General features: G+C 40.9%; 1 protein-coding gene across 7 annotated transcripts in view; it reads left to right on the top strand.

Annotated features, from left to right (window-relative positions):
• RTN4 (reticulon 4) overlaps window positions 1–22,872 on the top strand; it is a 74,648-nt gene that overhangs the window by 35,626 nt on the left and 16,150 nt on the right. For 3 of the 7 annotated variants that reach the window (XM_074167986.1, XM_074167987.1, XM_074167984.1), the window contains 2 exons: window positions 7,389–7,445; window positions 8,282–10,705. The exons of 1 other annotated variant lie outside the window; for it this stretch is intronic. In XM_074167986.1, the coding sequence (XP_074024087.1) occupies window positions 7,389–7,445; window positions 8,282–10,705 (2,481 nt within the window). Of the gene's footprint in view, window positions 1–7,388; window positions 7,446–8,281; window positions 10,706–17,457; window positions 17,647–21,471; window positions 21,549–22,872 lie in introns of those variants that run through there. 3 more of the 7 variants (XM_074167988.1, XM_074167990.1, XM_074167991.1) reach the window with 3 other exon arrangements.

Below are 22,872 nucleotides of genomic sequence, written 5' to 3'. Positions count from 1 at the left end.
GGGGCAATGGACACAAGCTGGAACACACACATATCTGAACATGTGGAAAAACTTCCTTGCTTTGAGGGTGATGGAGCACTGGACCAGGTTCCCCAGAGAGTTTGTGGAGAGTCTCCTTCTCCAATTCAAAACCTGGCTGGATGTGTTCCTGTCCAGCATGCTCTAGGTGAACCTGCTTTGTCAGGGGGGTTGGACTCTGGAGGTCCCTTCTAACCCCAACAATTCTGTGAAATGTCATTTTTCCAAAAGAGGAAAAGTTGCTGCAAGTTGGACCATGTACATATGATATTGAAAAAAAAAACAACAACTTGCTTCAACCAGTTTAGTTATAGATTTCTGCATAGACAATAAAAAAGTACTTGCTTCTTGCTGGAGACTTGTATTTCCATAAACAGAATATTTAAAGCAGCAAGCATTGTTCAAAATGTTTGTTTTGAGTGTTTTCTTATGTCATGTTATTTGAAATAGATGGAAGAAATCCTCTGTGCGATATAGTGCAACTTGCTCTGAAAATGATGCTTGATATCATTTTGCAGTAATTTCTATGAAGTCCTGAGACTACCTACAGCTGCCTTTGTTAATAATCAAAACTCTTGAATCCTTTTGTGATCCTAGCTCTGATACCCTTAAGATGTTAAAAATGGACCTCCTGTTTTCATGTAAATCTTCAGCAATCTCCATCTTCTGTAGCAGCTTGTATACTTCCTCAAAGATTTCCAAGCAGTTTACAGTCTGTGTTTCCTAAACAGGAAACTTCTCTTTATATTACACATATAACTAAAAAGAGCCAAATGAGAAAACCTAATTATTAGCTGTGGCTCTGCAGCTTGATCTAATGATGTGAAAAGATGCTATTAATAGTTAATATTGAATGCCTTAAATATTTTATGAAATACCATATTTAGAACAATTGCATCATAACAGGAGATGATTTAAATGGACTTTGTGTAGGCAGCTGCTTTTTTTCAGGAAATTCTTGTGAAGTCGTATGCCCTTGCTTACTCTGCAGTAGGAAATTAGGCATCCAAGAACTTGACTCTCCTTGAAATAATTTAACTTCTAAATGGCCAGCTATGTTGTCTTGGACGCTTTATGCCAAGAGGTAACAAATTACTCATAATAATTTGACATCAACACACACAGGAGGAAAAAAAAACAACCATGGCAGTTCCTCCCCAAGGTTATGAAGTGTGGGGGTACTGCATTGCTCGGCAAAAGCCTTGAGGCTTTTGTAGTTCTTGAATCTGTAGAAGAGTAAAACTTCATGGTAGTACTACATGTGTGTGTTTTGCTTAGTTAATGGTTTGAGATGAGAAATGCTGCTTGGGGCAGTCTCCACTGTGGACAAATTAAAAACTCGGTGCATTGAAGAAGCAGAGAATTTCTCTTTCACGTCTGTCCTAAAGGGATTGCTGCAAGTGCTACTTCTACGCTATGCACGAGTCATGTCACAGGTGCCATTTCTTTGAGTATTAATTTTGCCCTGGTTTATTTGTTAAATATTTTTATTAACAAGAGAGGCCCTTCAGAATCAGTGTCTCATTGTGGTACGTCTGCAAGATAGAAGTAGTCCCTATCTTGTTAGTTAGGCATTTAACTCATTTTCTAAATGTGCAAAGGTAAAGTGGATTCTTAAACTTTATTTTTGCCAATTGTTTTTTGTTTTGTTTTAAGAATAGCATACGTTCTCCAGTAAACTTAGGCCAAGTGCCACCTCCTGCATTTTGGTCACAACAACCCCAGGCAACGCGACAGGCTTGGGGCAGAGTGGCTGGAGAGCTGCCCAGCAGAAAAGGACCTGGGGGTGTTGGTGGACAGCTGGCTGAACATGAGCCAGCAGTGTGTCCGGGTGGCCAAGGCCAGCGGCATCCTGGCTTGTATCAGGAATAGCGTGGCCAGCAGGAGTAGGGCAGTGCTGGTGCCTCTGTACTGGGCACTGGTGAGGCCTCACCTCGAGTGCTGTGTTCAGTTCTGGGCCCCTCACTACAGGAAGGACATTGAGCTGCTGGAGCGTGTCCAGAGGAGAGCCACCAAGCTGGTGAGGGGTCTGGAGAACAAGTCGTATGAGGAGAGGCTGAGGGAACTGGGCATGTTTAGTTTGGAGAAGAGGAGGCTGAGGGGAGACCTCATTGCCCTCTACAACTCCCTGAAAGGAGGGTGTAGAGAGGTGGGTGTTGGCCTCTTCTCCCAAGGGAATAATAACAGGAGCAGAGGAAATGGTCTGAAGTTGGGGCAGGGGAGGTTTAGATTAGATATTAGGAAGAATGACTTTCCTGAGAGGGTGGTCAGGCACTGGAACAGCCTGCCCAGGGAGGTGGTGGAGTCACCATCCCTGGAGGGATTTAAGAAATGTGTAGACATGGCCCTTCAGGGCATGCTCTAGTGCCCGAGACTGTTGGTTTGTGTCTGTTTGTGGGTGGATGTAGTGGGGTTTTTTTTGTTTTGTGTGGTTTTGTGTTGTTTCTGTTGTTGGGGTTTTTTTGGTTTTTTTTTTGTTTTTGTGGTTGGACTCGATGATCTCAAAGGTCCCTTCCAACCATGAAGATTCTGTGATTCTGTGAAACTAATCCAGGAAACTTTTTTATTTTCTGAAGCAGCCTAATACAATCTCCTATGAAAGCTGAACTGCGTCAGGATGAAGTTTGCTCTGTAGAAAACAAAATATTTAGGTTGGTTTTTTCTGAATGTTAAGCTTATACATAAAAATAAGGAGAGCATCAGAACAACAAACCTACCTTACCACAGACCTGCTGATGCTTGGAAGGAGTCCCATGAGAGCAGATAGAAAGGCATGTCAGTTACCAAAAATCCAGGAATGAGGGATAGAATGTGTTATTCCTGAGTTCTTATTTTCTGTGACAAGACTTAAGTCCTCTGCTGTCTGTTAGCAAGTATGTTTCTTGGGGGGGGGGGGGGGGGGGGGGGGGAGGGGGGAGGCATTTTTTTTCATAAATGCTTTTCTTGGAATTGCCAGTTGACTACTTTTTCATTTAAACATTCCTCTCTCTTTCTCTGGAAATCTTTGCAGCTAACTACTTTTTCCTTCTTAGTTGTCTGGGAGATCTCTTCATTTATATCTCTGCTTTTTATCCAAAACTTTGATATTAAATTTAAAGTTTTATGCTGGTAATATCAGTATCTTGTAATAACACCAGTTAGTGGGCAATCAGCAAAAATGAGAGTTTAAAATGACACCTCTTTGTCATGCTGGTATCAGAGGTTTTTTTTAATCTTTAAACAAAAATCAAATCTATTTCTTGTTAGTGGAGCATAGGTTTTAGCTGAATGCATAATACAAAGTTTTAAAGTATGAGAGTTCATGCTAATGAAAGGAGAAGCTACAGGGTTGTTTGTGGGTGGCTTTTTTTTTTAATAGAGAATATTTAATTTGCAAAAAGCAAGGTAAAATTTGAGAACGTTTTTGGGTAAAAATAGGACTGCAACCAGAGTGAATCACTTTGTGCATCACTTTGTTCTGTTGTTCCTTTAATGTTTTTCCTTTCCCATTAGGGGGATATGTTCATATATGTGGATATTTAAAAAAAAAAAAAAAAAGCTAGAGGAGTGCGTGCTGGTGAGCAAAACTGTTAACTTTCTCTCTTGTTAGGCAAACAGCAGTCATCTGTTTGGTAATGTGTGGGTGCATATGTTTGAGCACAATATTAGTATTTTAGTGAATGCTATAAGATCATTCAAGGGTTGCGGTCAACAGCAGTCTCTTTAGATGAATCTTTGCTGTAGCAAAGGCCCACCTTGTAGGTCAAGAAAGGAGTTTTGAATACACACCTTCATTTGAAAATAATCTTGCTTAAAGCCTAATATATTCTGAAATTTTTTACTTGATTCTAGTAGTAGTGTACTACTTTGTTTCAGTCACCTAATTTCTGCCATTAATATGCAAATATGAAAAGCCACCCTCAGTGACCTATCCTCCTCACACTAACGTTTCTACTTCCAACATTGGAGGTTAAAATTCTTCAGTGCAAAGGTCACTGCTGGAAAAAAAAACACCATTCCTTTCACCGTGTCATTGGAATTACAGTTGGAAGAGAATGGATGGTTCGTGTGCTCTCAGAAGTTATGCTGATGTGGGAGTTGCAGAGGTCCTACTCTGTTCTCCCTACTTGCCTGGAGGTGTTATGCAGGGCCCACAGCAGGAAAAAGTCCTTGTATCATTTTTCTTTCAGCTGGAAAAAATGCCATTCTGATGTGGGTGGAGGGAAAGTAGGTGGTTCTCCTTGGCTGGTTAGGACATACTGCTTTTCTGTAATCACTTTTCACACTCCAGCTATGTGTGGTAAATAAAGTTTAGGTGTGGGCATAATATCCTTCCATTAAGAGAACCTGGGAATTCAGTGACTGGCATAACTATTGTATGTTTTGGTGTTGAGTAAATGGAAGCCAAACCTGTGGAGTTTCTGCATTGTGCTGTCTTAATGGAGCACTGAAAAATCAGTGCCCATGTTCCTAAACCCAGTGTTCCTCACCAGAAACTGAAACCTCTGTGGTGTTGGGAAGTATTCAAAAGATTTTAAGTCTAGAATTTTTGGTAGAGATTGCTGCAACTGTACTGCACCTTCAGGGACTTGTGCATTTTCTCTTTGCCTCCTTTCCTCAGTGGGCTCTGTCTTCTTTCTTTGTCCTTCTTTTATTTCCACGTTTTCAGCACCTCCACTCCATTGACTTCTTCTTGGTTTCCCTGTGAGATCCTTTTCTGTTGGGCTGTCTGGGATCTCTGTCTTCATGCTGCACAATCTTGTCTCAAGAGGGGAGAGAAAGCAGGATGGACCTTATCTCTGCTCCAGAGTGTGGACCCCTTCCAGCAAATAAAGGTTATGCTGCTCTGGCTTGGCCTGGAGGAGGTGACAGCACGTGGTTTCAGGAAAGGTACAGGCTGAGAAGTAGTCTCTGTTACTGGCTTCTGGTGAACTGCCATGTCACAGGACCCTGGAGGCTTTGGACCCGGTGCCTGTGTGCAGTGCTCTGAGGGGAGCGTGCCACAGGCGGGTAGGAGATGAGGTGATAGATTGACACTGGCTCGAGCATGGAGACTGTGGACACTACGGCTTCGTTTAACCAAGTGATTAGGTATTTCAGCAGGATCAGCATTCAGTACACATGTAGAGGGACACAGTTTCTACATTTGTGGTCATATGTTGCTTGCTTGGTCCATCTAGGCATAATGTTGAGAGAAGAGGGGAGTGCGCTGCTGCTTGGTGTAAATCTTAGGGCTCGCTAGCCTAAAATCTAAAGTTCCACTGTAGCCCTAGATGTAGCAGACACACCAGAAGCTGAAGGAAAAACTTCTGATGTTACTGCTAAAAGCCTAATTTTGTGGAAGACAGAGCCGCTCTGGACTGATTAGTTCCAGGCTGCACTCATGGAATCCCTTAGTTTTGCTCTCCAAACCAGGCAACTTGCTAACTTGTCTTGTGGGGTGGTGGGCCCCACGCCAGCAATCTGCTTGTGGAAGAAATTCCACTGAGCCAGAGCACGCGGAGTCGAGCATCTCCTGAAATAAAGGGCGTACGGTGATACTTGGCAGTGTACAGATGAACATTGCAGTTCTGTGACTTAGTGTCACATATTGATCACTTGTCCTCCAGTGTGTTTCTTGTCCTTAAAGCTTTTGTCACCACTGAACAGTAACACTGCTTTAATGCGTTCTGTATTTGGAATTGAGGTTTCTCTGTGGTCTTTAATAGGAAAATGTAATTTCTAGAAAACTGAACAGGAATCCGTTTGACTCAGCAGGAGCTGAGGAAGCTTCTAAATATTGAGTCCTACATTCCAACTTTATTACCCTGTTTTCTTATATCTTGCCATATTCTGTGGATTATAAACATTGCTTGAAGATAATGTTCTGTGAAACAAAACCAACCAACTGTATATTGTGACAGGAAATGTAGGTGGTGAGGAGACTTGATTTTTGGAAAACTGCTGGTGGGATTAACTTGACAGACAGATCATGAGTATCTTGAAGTGGCATTGCTTTTGCAGAAAGTCATGGTTCAATGCCAAAACAAAAATTACTGTAATGCTTTGCTTTACTGGATTATTATGTATGTGCTGCTTGGTCTACTATATTTCTCATTTTTTGCCTTTCATCTTTTAAAATAAATTGCTTCTACTTTTCTTTGCTTTTAATAAAAAAAAAAAATAAATAGTTCATATAGTCAATTTTGTCCAGGCAAATAGCAACAAAATTAAAGATTGTTGATGTCTGTACTGGAAATTCAAAATCTAATTGAAATGCTTTAATATAATTTTGGATTCTAATACAACCGATGTAAATTGCAAATGTTATTTAACAGCCTTAACTTGAAACCTTTATGTACTCTTCAGAATGAAATATATTTACCTAAGTGTTACTGTTTTTACATTAACGTAATGCCAACAGGCCACGATGGACCTGGGAAAAATACTCCTGCTGACACAGAAGTCCAGAGGACTGGTTTTGATTTGCCTGGTTTCTAATGATGGCTGGTATTGGTGCTTCTAGACTGGTTTTTCATTAAACGCTTCATGCATCCTTAGTAAAATGTCACAGTTGTATGCTTTTACTTCAGATAATGTGCAATATGAAACTCTGGGATTGTCTGGCTTTTCACTATCGGGCATTAGTGATGGAGGGTGACTTCCTTAGCTTAGGAGAAGGGTATCCTTCCTTAAATTTACTTAGTTCCTTGAGTGGAAATTGGAGAGCTGGGATTGTCTGGTGAAATATAAAGGTTAAAAGAAACACAGCAAAGCATGATCCTCCTTGGATCATGCTAAATGGGGCTTTAAAAATAATGCCTTCATTTGGAAGCTTGTCTATGTTATAACACAACAATTTGTAAAGACATAAAGTGAATAGTAGTTATTTACTGTTACCAGTTTGATCAGTATCAGAATGCTTGATCTGTTTGTCCGGAGTTTCAAAGCTTACTTTAGTCATTTTAACTTTTCACAATTTTTGGTTGAGTCTCCTTATTGCTGCTGTCCTTACACAGGTTAGTTGGCGTTGGAGGAGACCCTCTGGACAAAGCGAGCTGGTTGATGCTGACACACAGGTGTTCTTTCTGGTGCTAGAGGCACTGTAGCTGCTCAGTAGTGTGAAAGTTTGGAGAAAGAAAATAAAAAGCTGTGGTGTATCTTACCCTGAGATTGGTCCCTGGTTGGAGGGTGGAGATCCCTCAGTTGCCTCAGTAAAGATCCCTTTGTAAATGGAGAATTCTGAAGGTTCCCTCTTCAAAACTCCCGGGCTTGTATTTAGTTCCGTAGTTCTCTGGGTGCACATATTGGCTGTCGATCTGTTTGGTTTACTGGGAACTGACTACTTGTGTGCTTTCTCCCCTCTTCAACCTAGCCTTTATTTCTGCTGAGGTTATTTGTTTGTTTTTCAGATGAGACCCTTTTTGCTCTTCCTGCTACATCTGCGCCTCTGATGCACTCCTCTGCAGGCAAGTTCTTTCTGCTCACCTTTGTCTGAATACATCCTGCATTTCTGACCTGATCTCATTAACTCTTTCTGATTAGTCTGCCTTTACTAAAAGTCAGCATGGGTCCAAGAATAGCCTCTATCACATCTTTCAGTTTTGACTTTTCAGTTGATCTGTTCAAGGTTTTAAAATGCATCCATTTCTCTATATGGTAAACTGTTTTATAAACAAGCTACAGCCATCTGTGAATTCTTGGACCCTTGATGTAGGAGAGAAGTTGATACTATTAACAGGTTAACACATCAAAACATAGTTGCTTTACTGATTTAGGAGAAGGATTTAATCCATAGTAACTTTCTGCAGTATTTTATATATGTAAATTTTTTACCTCTAGTATTTATTTAGTGTTTTTGTTAGCTACACTGTCCACCAAATTCCCATTTTAAGAAAGCGTCAGAAAAAGACTTCTTACTGGCGTGCACGTTTGTGCATATGTTTATACACAAGCATATACATATACCCTCTTTCTGTCTCACCTTGCCACCTCACCCTCCCTCTGTCACTGTTAATAATTCCCTGCTATACTTGGATGCTCTGTACTTGTCTAGCATCTTCAGCTTTAGTGTGATCTTTGCGCTACATAAAGTTGCTCTAGCCTCTTGCATACTTCTTTGCTAGAAGAAGTAAAATAGAATAGCATACTTTAACTGATACTTTGTTTTAATGGCTAAATGGTATTATGATAGAACTCGGAAGAACCTCTTAATAACTAACATCCTGTGAACCTGTCATGAAAGTTTGCATTGACTTTAAGAGCACTTGCATTCTCTAACTTTCCTTTCTGTCCATGGTCACAGAAAAAGTTATGGACTTGCAGGAGCAGCCAGTTAGCACTAAGTCGCTTGGTCAAGAGGATTTTACTGCAGTCCCGCTTGATGCTGCTCCTTCTCTTCCCTCCTTCTCTCCTATCTCAGCTGATCCCTTTAAAGAGCGCTCAGCCTTTGATACACTCTCAGGTGGATTATCTGCAAGAGGCACTTACAAAGAAAACGCAAGTGAGGCTCATAAAGAAACTATGGAAAAGGCAAGAAATCTATTTCTTGCAGAGGGAAATGAAAAAGACATTTCAGAAATTAAATGCTCGGAACCCCCATTTGCTAAAGCAGAAGCAGCTGTTTTAACTCAAGCTACAGAAGAAATGCAGCTAGAGGGCCCTGAAGAATTAGCAAATCTGGAGAAAATGTCTCCAGAAACTCCTCCAGATTTGTTTGAGAAAAATGAGGAAGATCTCTTTTATAACAAAGACAAATACAGAGGTGATGATCATGGTGAAAAAGGGGCATTGGAAGAAGACCCTCTTAGGAGGGAAGAATATGCAGACTTCAAACCATTCGAGCCAATATGGGAAGTAAAAGGTGCTAGTCATGGGCTGAGCAGCATGAGAGAGGACACTGGAAGTAAGACAGATGCCAAACTAGAAAGCAATTTAGATGAGAAATATGCTGTAGATAAGCTGAATGTGCAGAAGGATTATGAAAGAGAGAGTGAAGGCAGCACTGAAGATCTCTCTTTCCCAAGTACCCCAGAAGCTGTAAAAGAACCTTCACAGACTTACATCAGTTGTACTAAATTTGAATCCCCTGTAAGTCCTGGTGGTAACAAAGTCAAATCTCTTTCTCCACTAGAGGAAAGCACTTCAGAAAATAGAACTGATGATGAGAAAAAAATTGCAGAAATGAAAGCTCAGACGAGCACAGAACAAGGTGATTTTAGCACTCGAGCAGTTGGCAAGCAGGAAGGCCAGGAAGCTGACTACGTTAAAACAGAGAGTATCTCAACAGTGCCATCTGACACTGCAGCAAATATACCTGAAGGTCTTACTCCTGATCTAGTACAAGAAGCATATGAAAGTGAAATGCATGATGCGGCATGTACAAAACTTGCTTATGAAACAAAGATTGATTTAGTTCAAACCTCTGAGTCAGTACAAGAGACTCTGAAACCCATGACACAACTTTGTCCCTCATTTGAAGGGTCAGAAGTTGCTCCAACACCAATATTGCCCGATATTGTTATGGAAGCCCCACTGAGCACTGGGGCTGCTGGTGCAGAAGCATCTGCTGTGCAGCTCGAAGCTTCCCCATTAGAAACATTTATTCCTACTGCTAATTGTGAGAATGTAAAAGAAGAGACTGAAAAACCTCCCTTATACCAAGAGGCAGTGAATGTACCACTGACACAGGCCCAAGAAGCAAAAGAGACACTAACATTTAAAAAACCTGATCATGAGTGTAGCACCAGTCCTGAAGATACAGAGACTCCATATATATCTATTGCATGTGACTTAATTAAGGAAACAAAGGTCTCTGGTGAATCTGCTTCTCCATCCTTTACAGATTATTCAAAGCCACTGATAACAGAATGCATTTCTCAGGATGTGCCTGAACACAAGGAACTCATTGAAAAACTTTCTCCGCATCTTGGAAAATCTGACTTGTTTAATAGCCAGGTGATACCTGACTTTACTGGAAAAGGGAGTGAAGATCCATCTCTCTTAAAAAGTAAATCAACTGAGAATATTGTAATTGATGATGAACATGAAGGAAGACTGGTGGATTCGGTAGCTGCCATTGGCAAGCCTTATCTGGAGTCTTTCCAGCCTGAACTGGACTCTTCTAAAATCGTTGCCACTCTGCCGTCTGAGCTAACACCTACAAAAATAGCCAAGCTAGAGAAGATCCCTCTTCAAATGGAAGAGCTGAATGCTATGGCTTATTCAGCTGAGGTATCTGTTTCTATGGAACCAAAACCAGGAGACAACAAAGCTCTCTCACCCATGGAGTCTTCCCCAGTTCCAGTGGAAGAAGACTTTGTGATGTTAGCTCATCCTAAAATTGCTCCTGAGTTTGTGGCAGAAGCCACTGACAAAGTAATGCACAAAGATGAAAGTGAAGAGATCAGTAAGGCGATCAAAGGTGAGAAGCGGCAGTTGCCTTGCCCAGAGCTACCCTATGATCTGGCTATGAAGAATGTAGACGTAAAAGCTGAGGAAGATACTAATGCCTTGAAAAAGTCTTTGGAGGCTGTGGACAGAGAAGTGCCTGAAGTACCCATGATGTCCTTACTGGCCACAGATACCTCACTTTTACCTGCTGAAAAAGAGATAGTCAGTGTAGTAAAACCAGAAGCTTTTGAGAAGGAAGCTGAGCGAGAAGCTGCTTCTGTTAAAGGAAAGAAAAAACCTACCACTGTATTTTCAGCAAAGCTGAATAAATCTTCAGGTAATCTGTGTATGCTGTCTTGCAGTTCACTAATCTGCATAATTCTTTAGCTAAACTTAAGCATGTCATGACTTACTCCTTTTAAGTCACTGTCTGTAAACTTTATGTAGGCTGAGGGTAACAGAAAATGTTAGTGCCTGCACTTTTACCTTTTTCATATTCTGATTGCTTTAGTTTTGTGTTGTGTTTTTTTTTTTTCTCTGTTTATCAGGGATGGACTCACTGTCTTCAGTTTTCTCCTTCAGTTCTGCTGGTGAAATAAGCCACTACTCACTGCAAGCTCTTCTGTGGTTGTCTACAAGCTGGGCATTAGGTGGCCTTCCAAACTTGCTCTTAATATGTGATAGTAAGCCAAGGATGGTGTTTCAGTCTGCTGTGTGTACGTGATTTGAAGAGACATTTCTTTTTCTTACACAGTTCAGATATCAAACTTTGAAACTTAGGAAGATACCCTTGCTGCTACAGTAGATATGACTTGTGTCTGGAATGTGGAAAAGACCCTGTGCATCTCTGCTTACGTGAATTGCAGCTTGCATTAGATCAAGGCCAGTGGTTTAAAATAAATAGTGCATATGAGGGAGCTTGGTATTCACGTTACTAGGAAAGTGGCCATTAAGAAGTTGAGTATCCTGCATACATTAAAATTGGTTTATGCACAGCACAATAATTTCCATTTTTCTTTTCAGGTAGGGCTTTCACTTCACATTTTTTTTTTGTTTTTTTTTTTTCCTAGTAATGTGTAGTTAAAATAGAAGAAACTTGAAGGAAGGTTAAAATCATTGTTGTGTTGCATTGTGTTCTCTAAAGCGAACACCTCATGAAGTCATGCTCTTTGTAGACTAGAGGAATACTTTGATTTTTGATATCGCAGCACTCTGCTGTTGTTTAAGTATTGCCCAAGAAGCATTCCTGCTAAAGAACAGTGACTGCAGAAAGCACAATTACTCTGTTCTAAATAGAAAATCAAATGTTAGTTTGACTCAGCAGTAGTATATTTCTGCAGTAGCTGCAGTCTACAGTTCATAAAATACTATATCCTTAATGTATGTCTTCTACATCAAATGTATTTTGGAAGGGAATAACACGTGAGTGTCAGGGTGTTGGTGCGACTGAAATACAGCTAGGAAAATAAGGTAGAAGATGCAGTTTTTATGTTTAACTTTGCATGATACTTGCCGTTCTTCCTGTCCCACCTCTTCTAGCCATACAGGTAGGCAGAAAGGAGTTTCCCTTTTCCCTTCTATTGAAATTTCAGTGATACCTGCACTGTTAAAACACTGTTTGTGCTCTGTGAGGGCTTTGCTCCTTGTGTTCAGGCTTCCAGCATATAGTACTGTCTAGTGAACAGCTGCTGTGTATTTTATATTTCATGTCAAGGGGTTAATTGTTTAGAGATCAGACTACTTTGGAAAGAAAAAAAAACACACCAAAAAAAACCAACCAGAAAACCCCCAGAACATTGCTCTTCGTATATAAGTTTATTTGTTAGCTCTTTTAACTGGAGGCTTTTGCAAAGGTGTCTTTAATCATTGCATGGATGTAGCAGACTGGGGGTGTCAAATCACTGCCTTGGGAAGAAAGACTCTTACTTTGGGTCTGACAAGGACACAGCTGCTGCTGTCCTGTGAAACTGCTGGAGAAGTTGCATGTAAAACCATTTGCTGTAGCAGGAGAGAAATGAAGAGTTGAATGGTGTCTTCGTTCTCGACCCATCTGGTGGCAGTGTTCTGGGACAGGGTATGCATCTGTCTGGCATTGGTGTTAGTTGAGGGATGTGAGCTGGGCAGGCATAGGGCTGGGCTGGGTGTGTGGGAAACTGGGGAACTGTCTACATTCTTTCTATTGGTGTTGTGCTCGCTCTGTAAAGCAGTTGCAATTTTACTTTTTGACATGCTGTGTTGGTTGGGAAGAAAAATATATTTTTTTGCTTAGTCTGGAGGAACACTTCCTAAAAGCTAAATAGATGAGAATACTAACTCAAAAACATGGTCTGTTTTTTCTAGTTTGTGCTGTTCACTTTTTTTGCTCACTTTTGCTGTGTTATAGAATATGGAACTGGACTACTGAGAGCTGCCTGAAGAGTCTAATGACAAGCCATGAACAAAATCGGTTGTCTGCTTTTAATATCACATTGCTTAAGCACAATTTCAAAGTAGCACCAAAGAAGTAACAAATACATTTGTTTTCCACACTCTCAGAAAGGTGGGATAATTCATCACAAGGCTAAGAAGTGGATCTGTGTATGTGTTTGCCTTCTAAGTCTACCTTTATTGTGTGGGTTTTTTTTCTGTCTTCCTATCCGCAGAACTGAAATAGATTTTACCGTACCTCAAGACTGCTGGAAATCAGTTGGTGTACGATTGTATGACTGATGCTTGTTAAAACATTAATCTGAACTGCTTTACTGGTACACTTAATTTAAGGTTCTTGAGCACTTAACAGAGCTATTTTTTTGAAAGCTAACCTAAACACCAACAAATCTATGTGTACCTGAAAGTGTAACTTCCAACAGTCCTAGTGGACTCAGGGAGCTAACAGAAACTAAGAGTTGTGGATTTTTTTAAATTTTTTTTTTTTTAACTCCACCACTCCAATAAAGCAAATGTAAAACTTTGAACAGCCTCCTGGGTAGAATGAGGTTTGTTTAATGCTGCACGGTAGAGCCTTGGGTAACCTATTTTATTTTGTAATGGTATCAGATGACTAGGTCTTTGTACTTCATAGCTTTTTAAAAAACAAACCAAAACCCTCTACTTGCAAGATGCTCCTGCTGCTAACAATTTCAACAGCAAATGCCATTTCTTCCCCCCCCCCCCCAAAATTGCTACTGTCCTGGATTCTTTGGGTTTTTTTTCCTTTTTCCCCTCCGCTTCTTACTACATGCTCTATTTTAGCTTCCTAGCAGATAACCCTGCTGCTTCACTGTCACCAGACCTTAAAATATACATTTCTGATCTCCATAAAAATACTGCATATTAAGATATGACTTCAGAGTGGTTGTTTCCCTATTGCTCAGATGCTGTTGACCTGTGCCACAGCCAGTGCAGCTCCAGCTTCTGTCAGGGCTTGTGCTGGTGAGGTGTGTGGCCATCAGGACAGTGCAGCAGGGAGTCCTGCTTTAAGGTATGCTCATAAAAGAGGGCTTTGATGCCATCTAGTGTTTGTAGATGAACTATAACTCCAGTACCCTGTGCCTTTCAAAAGATTGCATCCCAGGTTTTGAGAAACTGAACTGTTGAAATTAATTTAATATTCTTAGAATTGAAAACTAAATATATGTATTGCATATCTTAGCCCTTCTGTTGTACAGGCTGTCTTCACTGATAACCCTTTATTTATTTTTGCATAGAGATCATTAATTCTCCCAAGGAGGCTAGAAGACCATGCTTTCCATAAACACCTTTTTGATTGGTGGAACATGGCAGGATTTTATATTTTAAAATTACAAAACTGAAGTATATTGTAGAGACCCCCAAATTCTAAACCTCTGACCATGACAGAAAGTTCTGTACCAAAACATAACCACAGTGACAGTTTAAATCTCTGTAAATCTCTGTAGACCATTACAAGATTGAAACATGGCTCTGAAGTCTTGACTATCAAGGCAATCGGTTTCACAGGAAACCCTTGTCGCATGGCACTTTTGAACATCAGGCTCTGTAGACGTTCATCTAAGAGCAAATCTTATGGGTTTACGAATCTCTTGTTTTTATGTATGCCACAGGGCACTTTGCAACTGAATTTCAGAAAAGCAACTAATGTGTTACATTTTCCAGATTTTCTTGAGGGAGCAAATTCAAATGTGAAGTCCAAGTGGGAAATGCCCTTTGAGAAGGTGGCTAAGCGGCAGGAATGATGAAGTGTTTCTTCTTACTCCTGAATCACGAGGGCAGAAATAAAATACCTCCTGTGATTCTGTAACAGCAAACCAGGTCATTACAGTTGTGTGAAGCTTAAAAGAAGTTAGAAATGGTGCCTTACACCAGCCCTGTACCCACTTGGTTCACTTCTGGTAGTTTCTGTATTTGTAGTCAGTTAAATAGAGCCATTCAGCAAAGGGGAAGGGTTTGGTTTGGTTTGTTGTTTTTCACTGGGGGGAAAAAAACCTTGGAATGCCTCTGGAGTTTCTTTAAGGAGCAGATTATTTGTAAAATATAATTCAACATTAAATGAAATTAAAGTGAGATTTGACTGTAGTCTTAGATTCTTCGGTTGTTCAGATCTTTTTTTTTTTCTACCAGGTAAATAATAATAAATGGAGACTGCTGTCTCCATTCTCCATTCTAGACTGGAGAACTTAGGGAAGGAGTAGAAGGAATTAGAAAAAAAAAACCAAACCCCAAAACCTTGAGTGAAATTTTTCTGAAGGAAAAACCTAGACCTGCTGTTTCATTAAGGCTCTCCTGTCACCCCTGTTGGGAGGCAAAGGCTGGTATAGCTAAGACTGCTCACAGAGTGAGGCCTTTGGGCAGTTATTTGCAGAGTGGCAGAATTTTGTAGAAAATTGAGCGTTTGTGGTAAGTTACCAACTTTCCCAGAAGCACAAATAGGTGGCCAGCACTGAGTGAGGCTTTGGGCGAGAGCAGAATTAGGTAGTCATCCAAAATGTCCAAAGTCAGGAACACTCTTCAGTGCAAAAATGCTGTCAGTCCATCTGCTTGGAGTGATTTATTGTCTACCCAGAGAGTAAAGCACTCGCCTGGCAGGCTTGCAGCCCCTTGAACGTAGGTGCGTTCAGTAGAAAAACACGTTTAAAATTGATCACGTCTGTTTTAGTTGTCTGGGTGACTTGTAAGTAGCTTATTAGTTAGATAGTTTTTGTTTAAATGCTGGTGTAGAAACAAGCACACAATTTCCCTACTGCAACAATATGATTATACAGAAATTTGTTGCTAGTACTGCTACTCAGTTTATCTGTACAATAGGGTTACATGGATGTATCTTGCCTGAAATAAGATGTGAGTAAAGAGGGACAGAGACTTCATTTTAGATGTCATTTGCAGAGAGTGGTAAGAGTGAACACAAAGAGAAGGATCTTGAGGGCTGCGAGAAACTCCTGTGGAGGGAGTTAGTGGCTCGTGTGAGGTGGGAGGATAGGGACTCGTGATGCAGCATGTGTGGCTACAACAAAATGTCTGTTTAGGCATTTTTTTTTGCATAAATACTATTTTAAGTATGTATTATAAAGAGTATGAAGAAGAAATGAAGAGGCTTTCCTTGTGTATCTTACAGAAATTTGACAATTAGTGGAAAGAACTTTCTAAAAGCACCAGTTTTTATGCAGTCATCCAAACAAATGTTGGGGGAAAACCACGGATTTTGGTGGTTTCCAGTTTATCTTAAGAATTTAAGCTCAAAGACAGAAGCAGATTTTCAGACACTTTTTGTACTTTTCTTGTATAGTGCAACTTCACAAATTAGCTTGCGCTATGATGTCTGAATATACATTTCCTACTTACCTCCTAGGGTATGTGTTTTGATTTACCAGTTGAAATTGTGACTGAAATGCACGTCTTTATATAACTTAAAAATATACGTAACTGCTCTTCCTGTCAAAGAAGGCTTTAAATTAATGTAGCAATTGAAGCAATAAACAGGGCTTTTGGGTAACTTTGTGTTAATCTTTCTCCATGTAAGATTCTCTCTTCTAATGAAAAGTAAAACTGTCTATTTAAGGACTAAATCAGGATCTCCATCTCAGCTGATCCACAGTATTTTGTGGAAATGTGTGAATTCTAGTTCTTTAGAAAATGGTGTATCAAATTTTTAAGAGGTTTTGGAGCAATGCTGGGGAGTTTTTAGCATTTTATTGTCAGCTCCAGATATTAAGAAGAGATTCCAAACTAGAAGAGTTGTTTTTTCAGCAGAGATGGAAAACAGAATGAGAACATTGTTCTCACAGCTCTTCTCTTTCAGATTTTGAGTTTCTAGTTTATGCTCGTCTGTACAAAACTTTCTGTACGTAACTTTATGTTAGTAGTGTAAACTTTCAGGTTTTTGTTTTATTTAAATGAAGGGAACATTTAATTTTCAGGTCTGTAGCTGAAAACATAGGATGCTGATGTAAAATAAAAAGGGAACTTGTTTGGTTGTAGGAATTAGGTAAAAGGAGAGAGAACTGTTCTTCTCAAACCTCCATTAAGATGAATAAATATGGCTGAGCAGTTCATAAGGACTAAAGATGACAGCAAAAAAGACTTCCTGTGTTCTTCAGGAGCCTCTTGCTTTTCTTACAGGCACAGGAAAGGTCCTATTCTGTTTTCCTTCAAGCTTTTTTTTTTAAAGGGAGAGGTGTGTTACAAAGATGTCTCTGTTGGTCTTCTAGACAGACGTTTGTTTAAAAAAACGAGGGGAAGGCATATATCTAGGAGACTTATAGATGTGTTTCAACCATTGTTTGAGAAGCAATCTGTTTAAAGCTTGTCTGGTGGCTGCTTGTAGCTCCTCTCTGCTGTGAGAAGCTGCCGAGAGCGGTTTGCCTTTTGTTAGGGCTGGCTGAGCCTTGCTGCGCTGGCCTTCCCCGGGCGCTGCCACAGGGAGAAGCCGCCTGCCTTCCTGCCGGGCGTTCCTGCCTCCGCCTCGCTTCTGGTTAGGGTCTGTTGGCAGGCGGTAAAAAGCAAATGGCTGCAGGGGCTGGGGATCGCGCCTTGGCCTTAGCGCTGGGTACGGGCAGCCCGCTGACAGCTCGCACTGCGTCAGCGGCGTCCACACCCCGCGCCGCCAGCTGGCCGGCCCCCTGCAGCAGCAGCAGCAGCAGCAGACTGCAGACTGCAGACGCAGCAGACTGCGGACGCTGCTGGGGAAGCCCATGTTTCCCATCCTGGGCTGTAGGTTTCTTCTCTTGCAGCTATCCTCTCGGTATGCATAACTGATACTCACAGCCGGAGGGTAGATCGTTTGTGGAGAGATGGACAGCCAGCCGAGCAGTTGGAAGGATAAGGGTATTTGTTCTTTCACCTTTTTTCCTTTTTAATTTTTTTTTTTAAAAAAGCTAAAGATGCTGCGGGTTGTTTTCTAGCAAACGGTGTTTATAGCATGTATTTGACTGTGAAATGTATCTGAAGGTGTAAGATTTATTTGTACTGTATACAAAATTGTACAAGTAGGTTAAAATGGGTAAATATGAGCAATGCAGAAGAATAAATTATTTATGTGGGTGAAATAGCTTGAGTGACGCTGCAGATCTTTTTCAGTGCTACAGAGCATGTTAAAGAACAGCTTGTTTTGGTATGCACTGCGCAAATCTCAGCATAGTCCAAATTTAGTTGATGTTCCTTTGAAATTCCAAGATTATTAATAATTTAATAACATTAACCATTAACTCAAAAGAATGTAGTGTATGCATTTCATGTAGTATGAGGAGAAATCTCAGGCAAACTACGGAAGGGTATTTTCTTCCCCCACCCCTGTTTGGCATAGCGTGTTTAGAGTCTACCCTTAATCATGTTTGCTTTGGGTTTTTCATAATTCTGTTGGATTCTAGGTAAAATTCTGTCTGATTTTCCAGAGTTTACAACCATAATATCAAATTGTTTTAGGTAAATAAGTAACTAATCTTAAATTAGTGTGGTTCTGACCTTTGTTCCTGTAACCACCAATAGGAGATCACCGGTGTAAATCTCTGTGGATCATTATATTAGTGCTCAGTGTGTAAGAGTTTAAGCCTTATTTGTATATGTAATCTTTAAACTTTATCAGCAAGACAAGCTTTCAAAAAATTTAATCATTTCTGGATACCTAAATATTTTCTTAAAGGGCCTTGTCATGCTTGGTAGTTGTGAAGGTTTCCTCTTTTTCTATAACTGCTGTTCAAAATCTATGTCTCTTCCCACTTGGACAAAATTGCCAGCTGTCTAGAATCCATAGAATGCTCTATCAGAACCTAAATACGTAGCAAAAAAGCCCTGCAGGGCAAAAACTTTGCCCCTGCAAAACAAGGTTCTAGAAGCTTTTTACCTTACATTAAAGGATTGTAAAATATTAGGAAAAAAAAATCTGCAGTGTTTAGTAATATGTTCTTGATGTGTAACTAGTTTAAATGTTCAGCACTCCATATGTCAGGCCTGAAATTCTTGGGGTTGGGGAAAAAAAAAAAAAAAGGGTGAGGTCAGAAGGTTTTTGTGAAGATTGAAAGGCAAGTTACCTTTGGTTATTCAGGCCTAATTTTCAGGATTTCTTTTACAGGGTTGGTGGTGAGTCTGTACCTCACTGCAACTGAAAGCAGGCATTCCCAAGTCTAGAATTTGAGGCCTTGAGAATAGTGGAGTCTTTCTTGGTTTAAAATAAATGACTTGCCAATCATGAGCGTGCTGGTACGGCACACCTGAGGGGAATACACCAAGCAGTGCAAGGCGTGCTCCTACAGCTGCAGGGGGGGCAGGAATGTGCCTTGGCTTCCTTGCAAAATGTAGATCTGACTAGCATGTGATGGAACTGGCCCCAAAGAAACAAGGCAAACCTGGGCCTGTCCTACATGTATGTTTTGTGTTCATGTAACCGCTTCATGCAGTTAAAATTCTTCTTCCTTCTCTTTGTTTTTACATAGTGGCATCCCCTTAGGTGGAGGAAGCTGGTTTAGTGACTGTTTCTCCCTCCAAGGAAGTCGCTACTGCTTTGAGGTTTAATTATATGTTAACTTGTACAGATAGGGTCCAATAGAAATTGGAAGCAGAGCAAGAACAAGGTTTTCTGGGGAAGTGGAAGAGTCTGATTCCTCTTATTTTGCAACTGTTCTTGAAGCCTGGTTTAGTGTAGTTTCTGGTAACATTTGTTTATAATGAGATGAAGATGCCTTATTTCATGTGTTCTACCTTTGTTAGGTCAGGCTTCAGTGGTGTGGAAAATGATGGGTGAAGTTCAGGGACTGATTACACTGTTGATATTGCCCCAAAATAAATGCAGAGGCAAATATTGCAACATGCTTCTTTCCATGCTAAAAAAATAACCTTAAAAATAAAAGTAACAATTAAATCTAAAACCAGAGAAGAGCCAAAAGTATGGTTCCTAGTTAGACTTTCCAACTAAAGCACTTGGTTCTGGTCTGCATGTTTCTTGTGCTATGGCCATAGTAGTTCAGGAACCATCGTAGTGAAAGTGGTATAACCTGTTGCATTGATTAATACCTGTGGTATTGATCATCTAGATAGGCAGGATGAAATAGCTTTATCCTGGGTATGGCATGACTTCTATTTTTAGCCCTTTTAAAGACAGGGCCCCATGGAGTAGTTGGTACTAATATGTGTACCATTTACTTACTTGATTTTAAATTGCTTCAATGAATTGTCGGGTTTTAATGACTGAGTAATGCTAATAGTAGGATGAACACCACAGCTATAGTCCCAGACTATCCCAGGATTATTTTTTTTTATTATTACTAATGTGCTGAAAATCTTTCAGAATTCTGGTTCCCATTAGTTAAATGGTAGAACAGGTTGCATAGGCTTCTGCAGCCCTTGAGCTTTTTAGATGTTTATTGTGAGTAATCAGGGCTTTGGAATGGTTTTCCCAGTTCATACCTTGTGCACACATGCATGTGTATATGATTAAGTAGGAATGAAAGAAAAAATACTATTTTGGCTCATTAATAATGGTTAGGTAGTATTTGCAGGTGTTGGGGGACAATCCGGTAGTGTTGGACTTTGTTTTCATATTAGTGTGTCCTCTGTGAAATCTGTTATCACTTGTTCTTGCTAGGGGTTGTGGGACAGATGTCCCGAGTCTGAAAGGTGTGTGATGCGTACTTGTTCTCTGACCTTTGGGATCCAGTTGGACAAGCCTGTCGGTCTTGTTGGACACGCCACTTTTTTGTCACGTCGGTCCTTAGGACAGGGAAAGCTCTGTGGGTTGAAGACACGTGCTACGTGCTCGCCACTGCATGTGGTGGTGTCAGGGCCTCCCAGTTTCACCAGCCTAGGATTGCTTTGTTGTCACTGACTTGCAGCAAGGCAGGGAAGGACCAAACTTGGGCTTCCAGCGTGTCTGATCAGGGTAAAAGGAGGCCTGAATTTAGTGGCCTGGTCTGTAACTGCTGCTGCTTGGGATGTCAACTGTGATTTTTAAATGGCTGTTCTGCTGCAGGAGATCTTGAAAATCGTCAAACCCCGGTCTACTAACCGTGTTTGTACGTGGCAGACTTTGACCACTTGATGGGTTGGTGGCTTCTCTTTGGGGCTGGTCTTTCTCCAGCCGGGGCTGCCCCGCACCAGGCTGCGAAGGTGAAGTTGTGGGGTCGGACCCCGTGTGCTCCATACTGCGCGTGAGAGAGCAGTGGAAGCCCTGAAGTCAAGTGTAAATATGAACTTTATTTAGCGTAACTGAAAAATGCCTCTCCAAATAGGAATTAACAGCAATTTGCCTGTTTGTCGTGTATTTGCTGGTCTGGAGTTAATTTTCTTCATAGCAGCCTGTATGGTTGTTGCTGTGCGCTTCAGGTGCATTGGGAAGCTGCCCGTTCTCAATGCTCCTATTGCATTTCTGTATTAGTACAATGCTGGCTGTTCTTAAATTGATGCAGAAAAGGCTCTTATTTGTCTTTTTATTTATTTATTTCTTTTTTAAAATCTTCCTCTTTTACACAAGCAGCAGCCTTTCTCTGGCGCTGAAACCCCTTTTTTTTTGTGTTTGTTTCTAAACACCGGCTGGAGAGCAGCTGTTGGCTGTGAGCACGATGCTCCGGCTCTCGCTCGGCGCTGCCTGGCGGGGGCGGGCCGCGTTTGGCGGCGGGGGGGCGGTTGGGCGGATCCGTCGCCCCCGGGCGCCCCGGCCGGAAGCGGAAGGGCGGCGGGAAGGCGGCGGCGCGCGGCCTGGGCGCGGGCGGGCGCGCGCAAGATGGATGCCAGAATGGGTCAGTCCCTTTTTCTTGATTTTCTTTCACAGATGCGAATTGAACTCGCTTGTAGATCTCGAGGCTTTTAATTCCTGTTTCTCAGAAATGAGAGGGTTAACTTAGTTCAGCGGGATATTTTTTTTTTTTAAGGAGAATTATAAGGTTAAATATATTAAACCACTTGTTTTTTTGTCACCGAAAACCAATATGAATCGTTCAGTTTTAGGTTAAATGTCTGTGAGAGAGAAGACTGACAAATACAGTGATAAACCTATCACGGCACTTGCTTTAAAAGCCAAAGGTAGTGGGCTGAGTTGTGCGTGAGGCGTGGGTGCTGGCAGCGCTATTTTTAGCTGTGCCAAGTGACAGTCCGTGTTACCAAATGTAGGCAGCTGCCCTGGCTTCGGGATAGGCCTGGAATACTTGCACTAAATGCATGAGATTATGGAGAAAATACAGCTTAAAAGGGTTTCCGTGAGGAAAGGTACTGCTTGGCAGGGCTGAACACTGCTTGGGTGTTTTTCTGGGTTTTTTTTGTTTGTTTGTTTTTTAATCTGCTATGAATATGTTGTGTGTAAGTTAAAGCCAGAAAGCCATCTCTAGTAATATTTTTAATATTTTACTTTAGAAAGAAATGCAAATACCAGTTTCTGATTGATTGGAGAATGTAAATCAATTTAATCATGTGCTCTCTTAGCCTGAAAATCACAATCAGTTTTTCAGTGCCTTATAACACTGAGTTTCCCTTTGAGGAATGTACAATGAAACCAGATCTGTATGTCCTTAGACTGAGGTGGTAGTTTTCCAAAGGGAGTGGAGACAGTGAGGGAAAATGCTTGGTGTGCAGCTTTGCTCTGCTCTGGGAGGTCCTAGCTTTGGGAGATTTTTTTATTGATTACTTAGAGCAAAAGACTTGAAGGTGGGTCCATAGAGGTCATTTGCCATTTGTGGTATGCTTTAATTCCATCCATTTACCTTTGTTTCTGTTTTGGAAACTCATACAGATGAATGACTGGCCTTACATTCTTTGTAGCTGGGTTCAGGTGTAATGCTTGTAATAAGTGATTGCCTATGAAGCAGCAAACCCACTATCAGGGGAGGGACTTTTAAAAGTGCGTTACAGAGGAGGGAGTATCTCATTTACGGAACTGACGCTATCTGCAAACAGAGACAAGTAGGGCTTATACTTGGTGTGCCACATGATACAGGAGCAGCACCCAAACTTGAATGTATGGATGCTCAAATTGCAGCGTTTAAAAATAAACATAGTTTCAGTATTTGAACCAAATATTCAGAAATAATGAGTTTTCAAAGATTTCTTGCATGATTTAGGAGCACAAAA

The sequence above is a fragment of the Numenius arquata genome, chromosome 2 (genome assembly GCF_964106895.1).
Source record: "Numenius arquata chromosome 2, bNumArq3.hap1.1, whole genome shotgun sequence".
In the NCBI taxonomy this organism is placed as follows: Eukaryota; Metazoa; Chordata; class Aves; order Charadriiformes; family Scolopacidae; genus Numenius; species Numenius arquata.
Note: the sequence above shows the minus strand (reverse complement) of the source record. Positions and strands in the feature narration are given on the sequence as shown.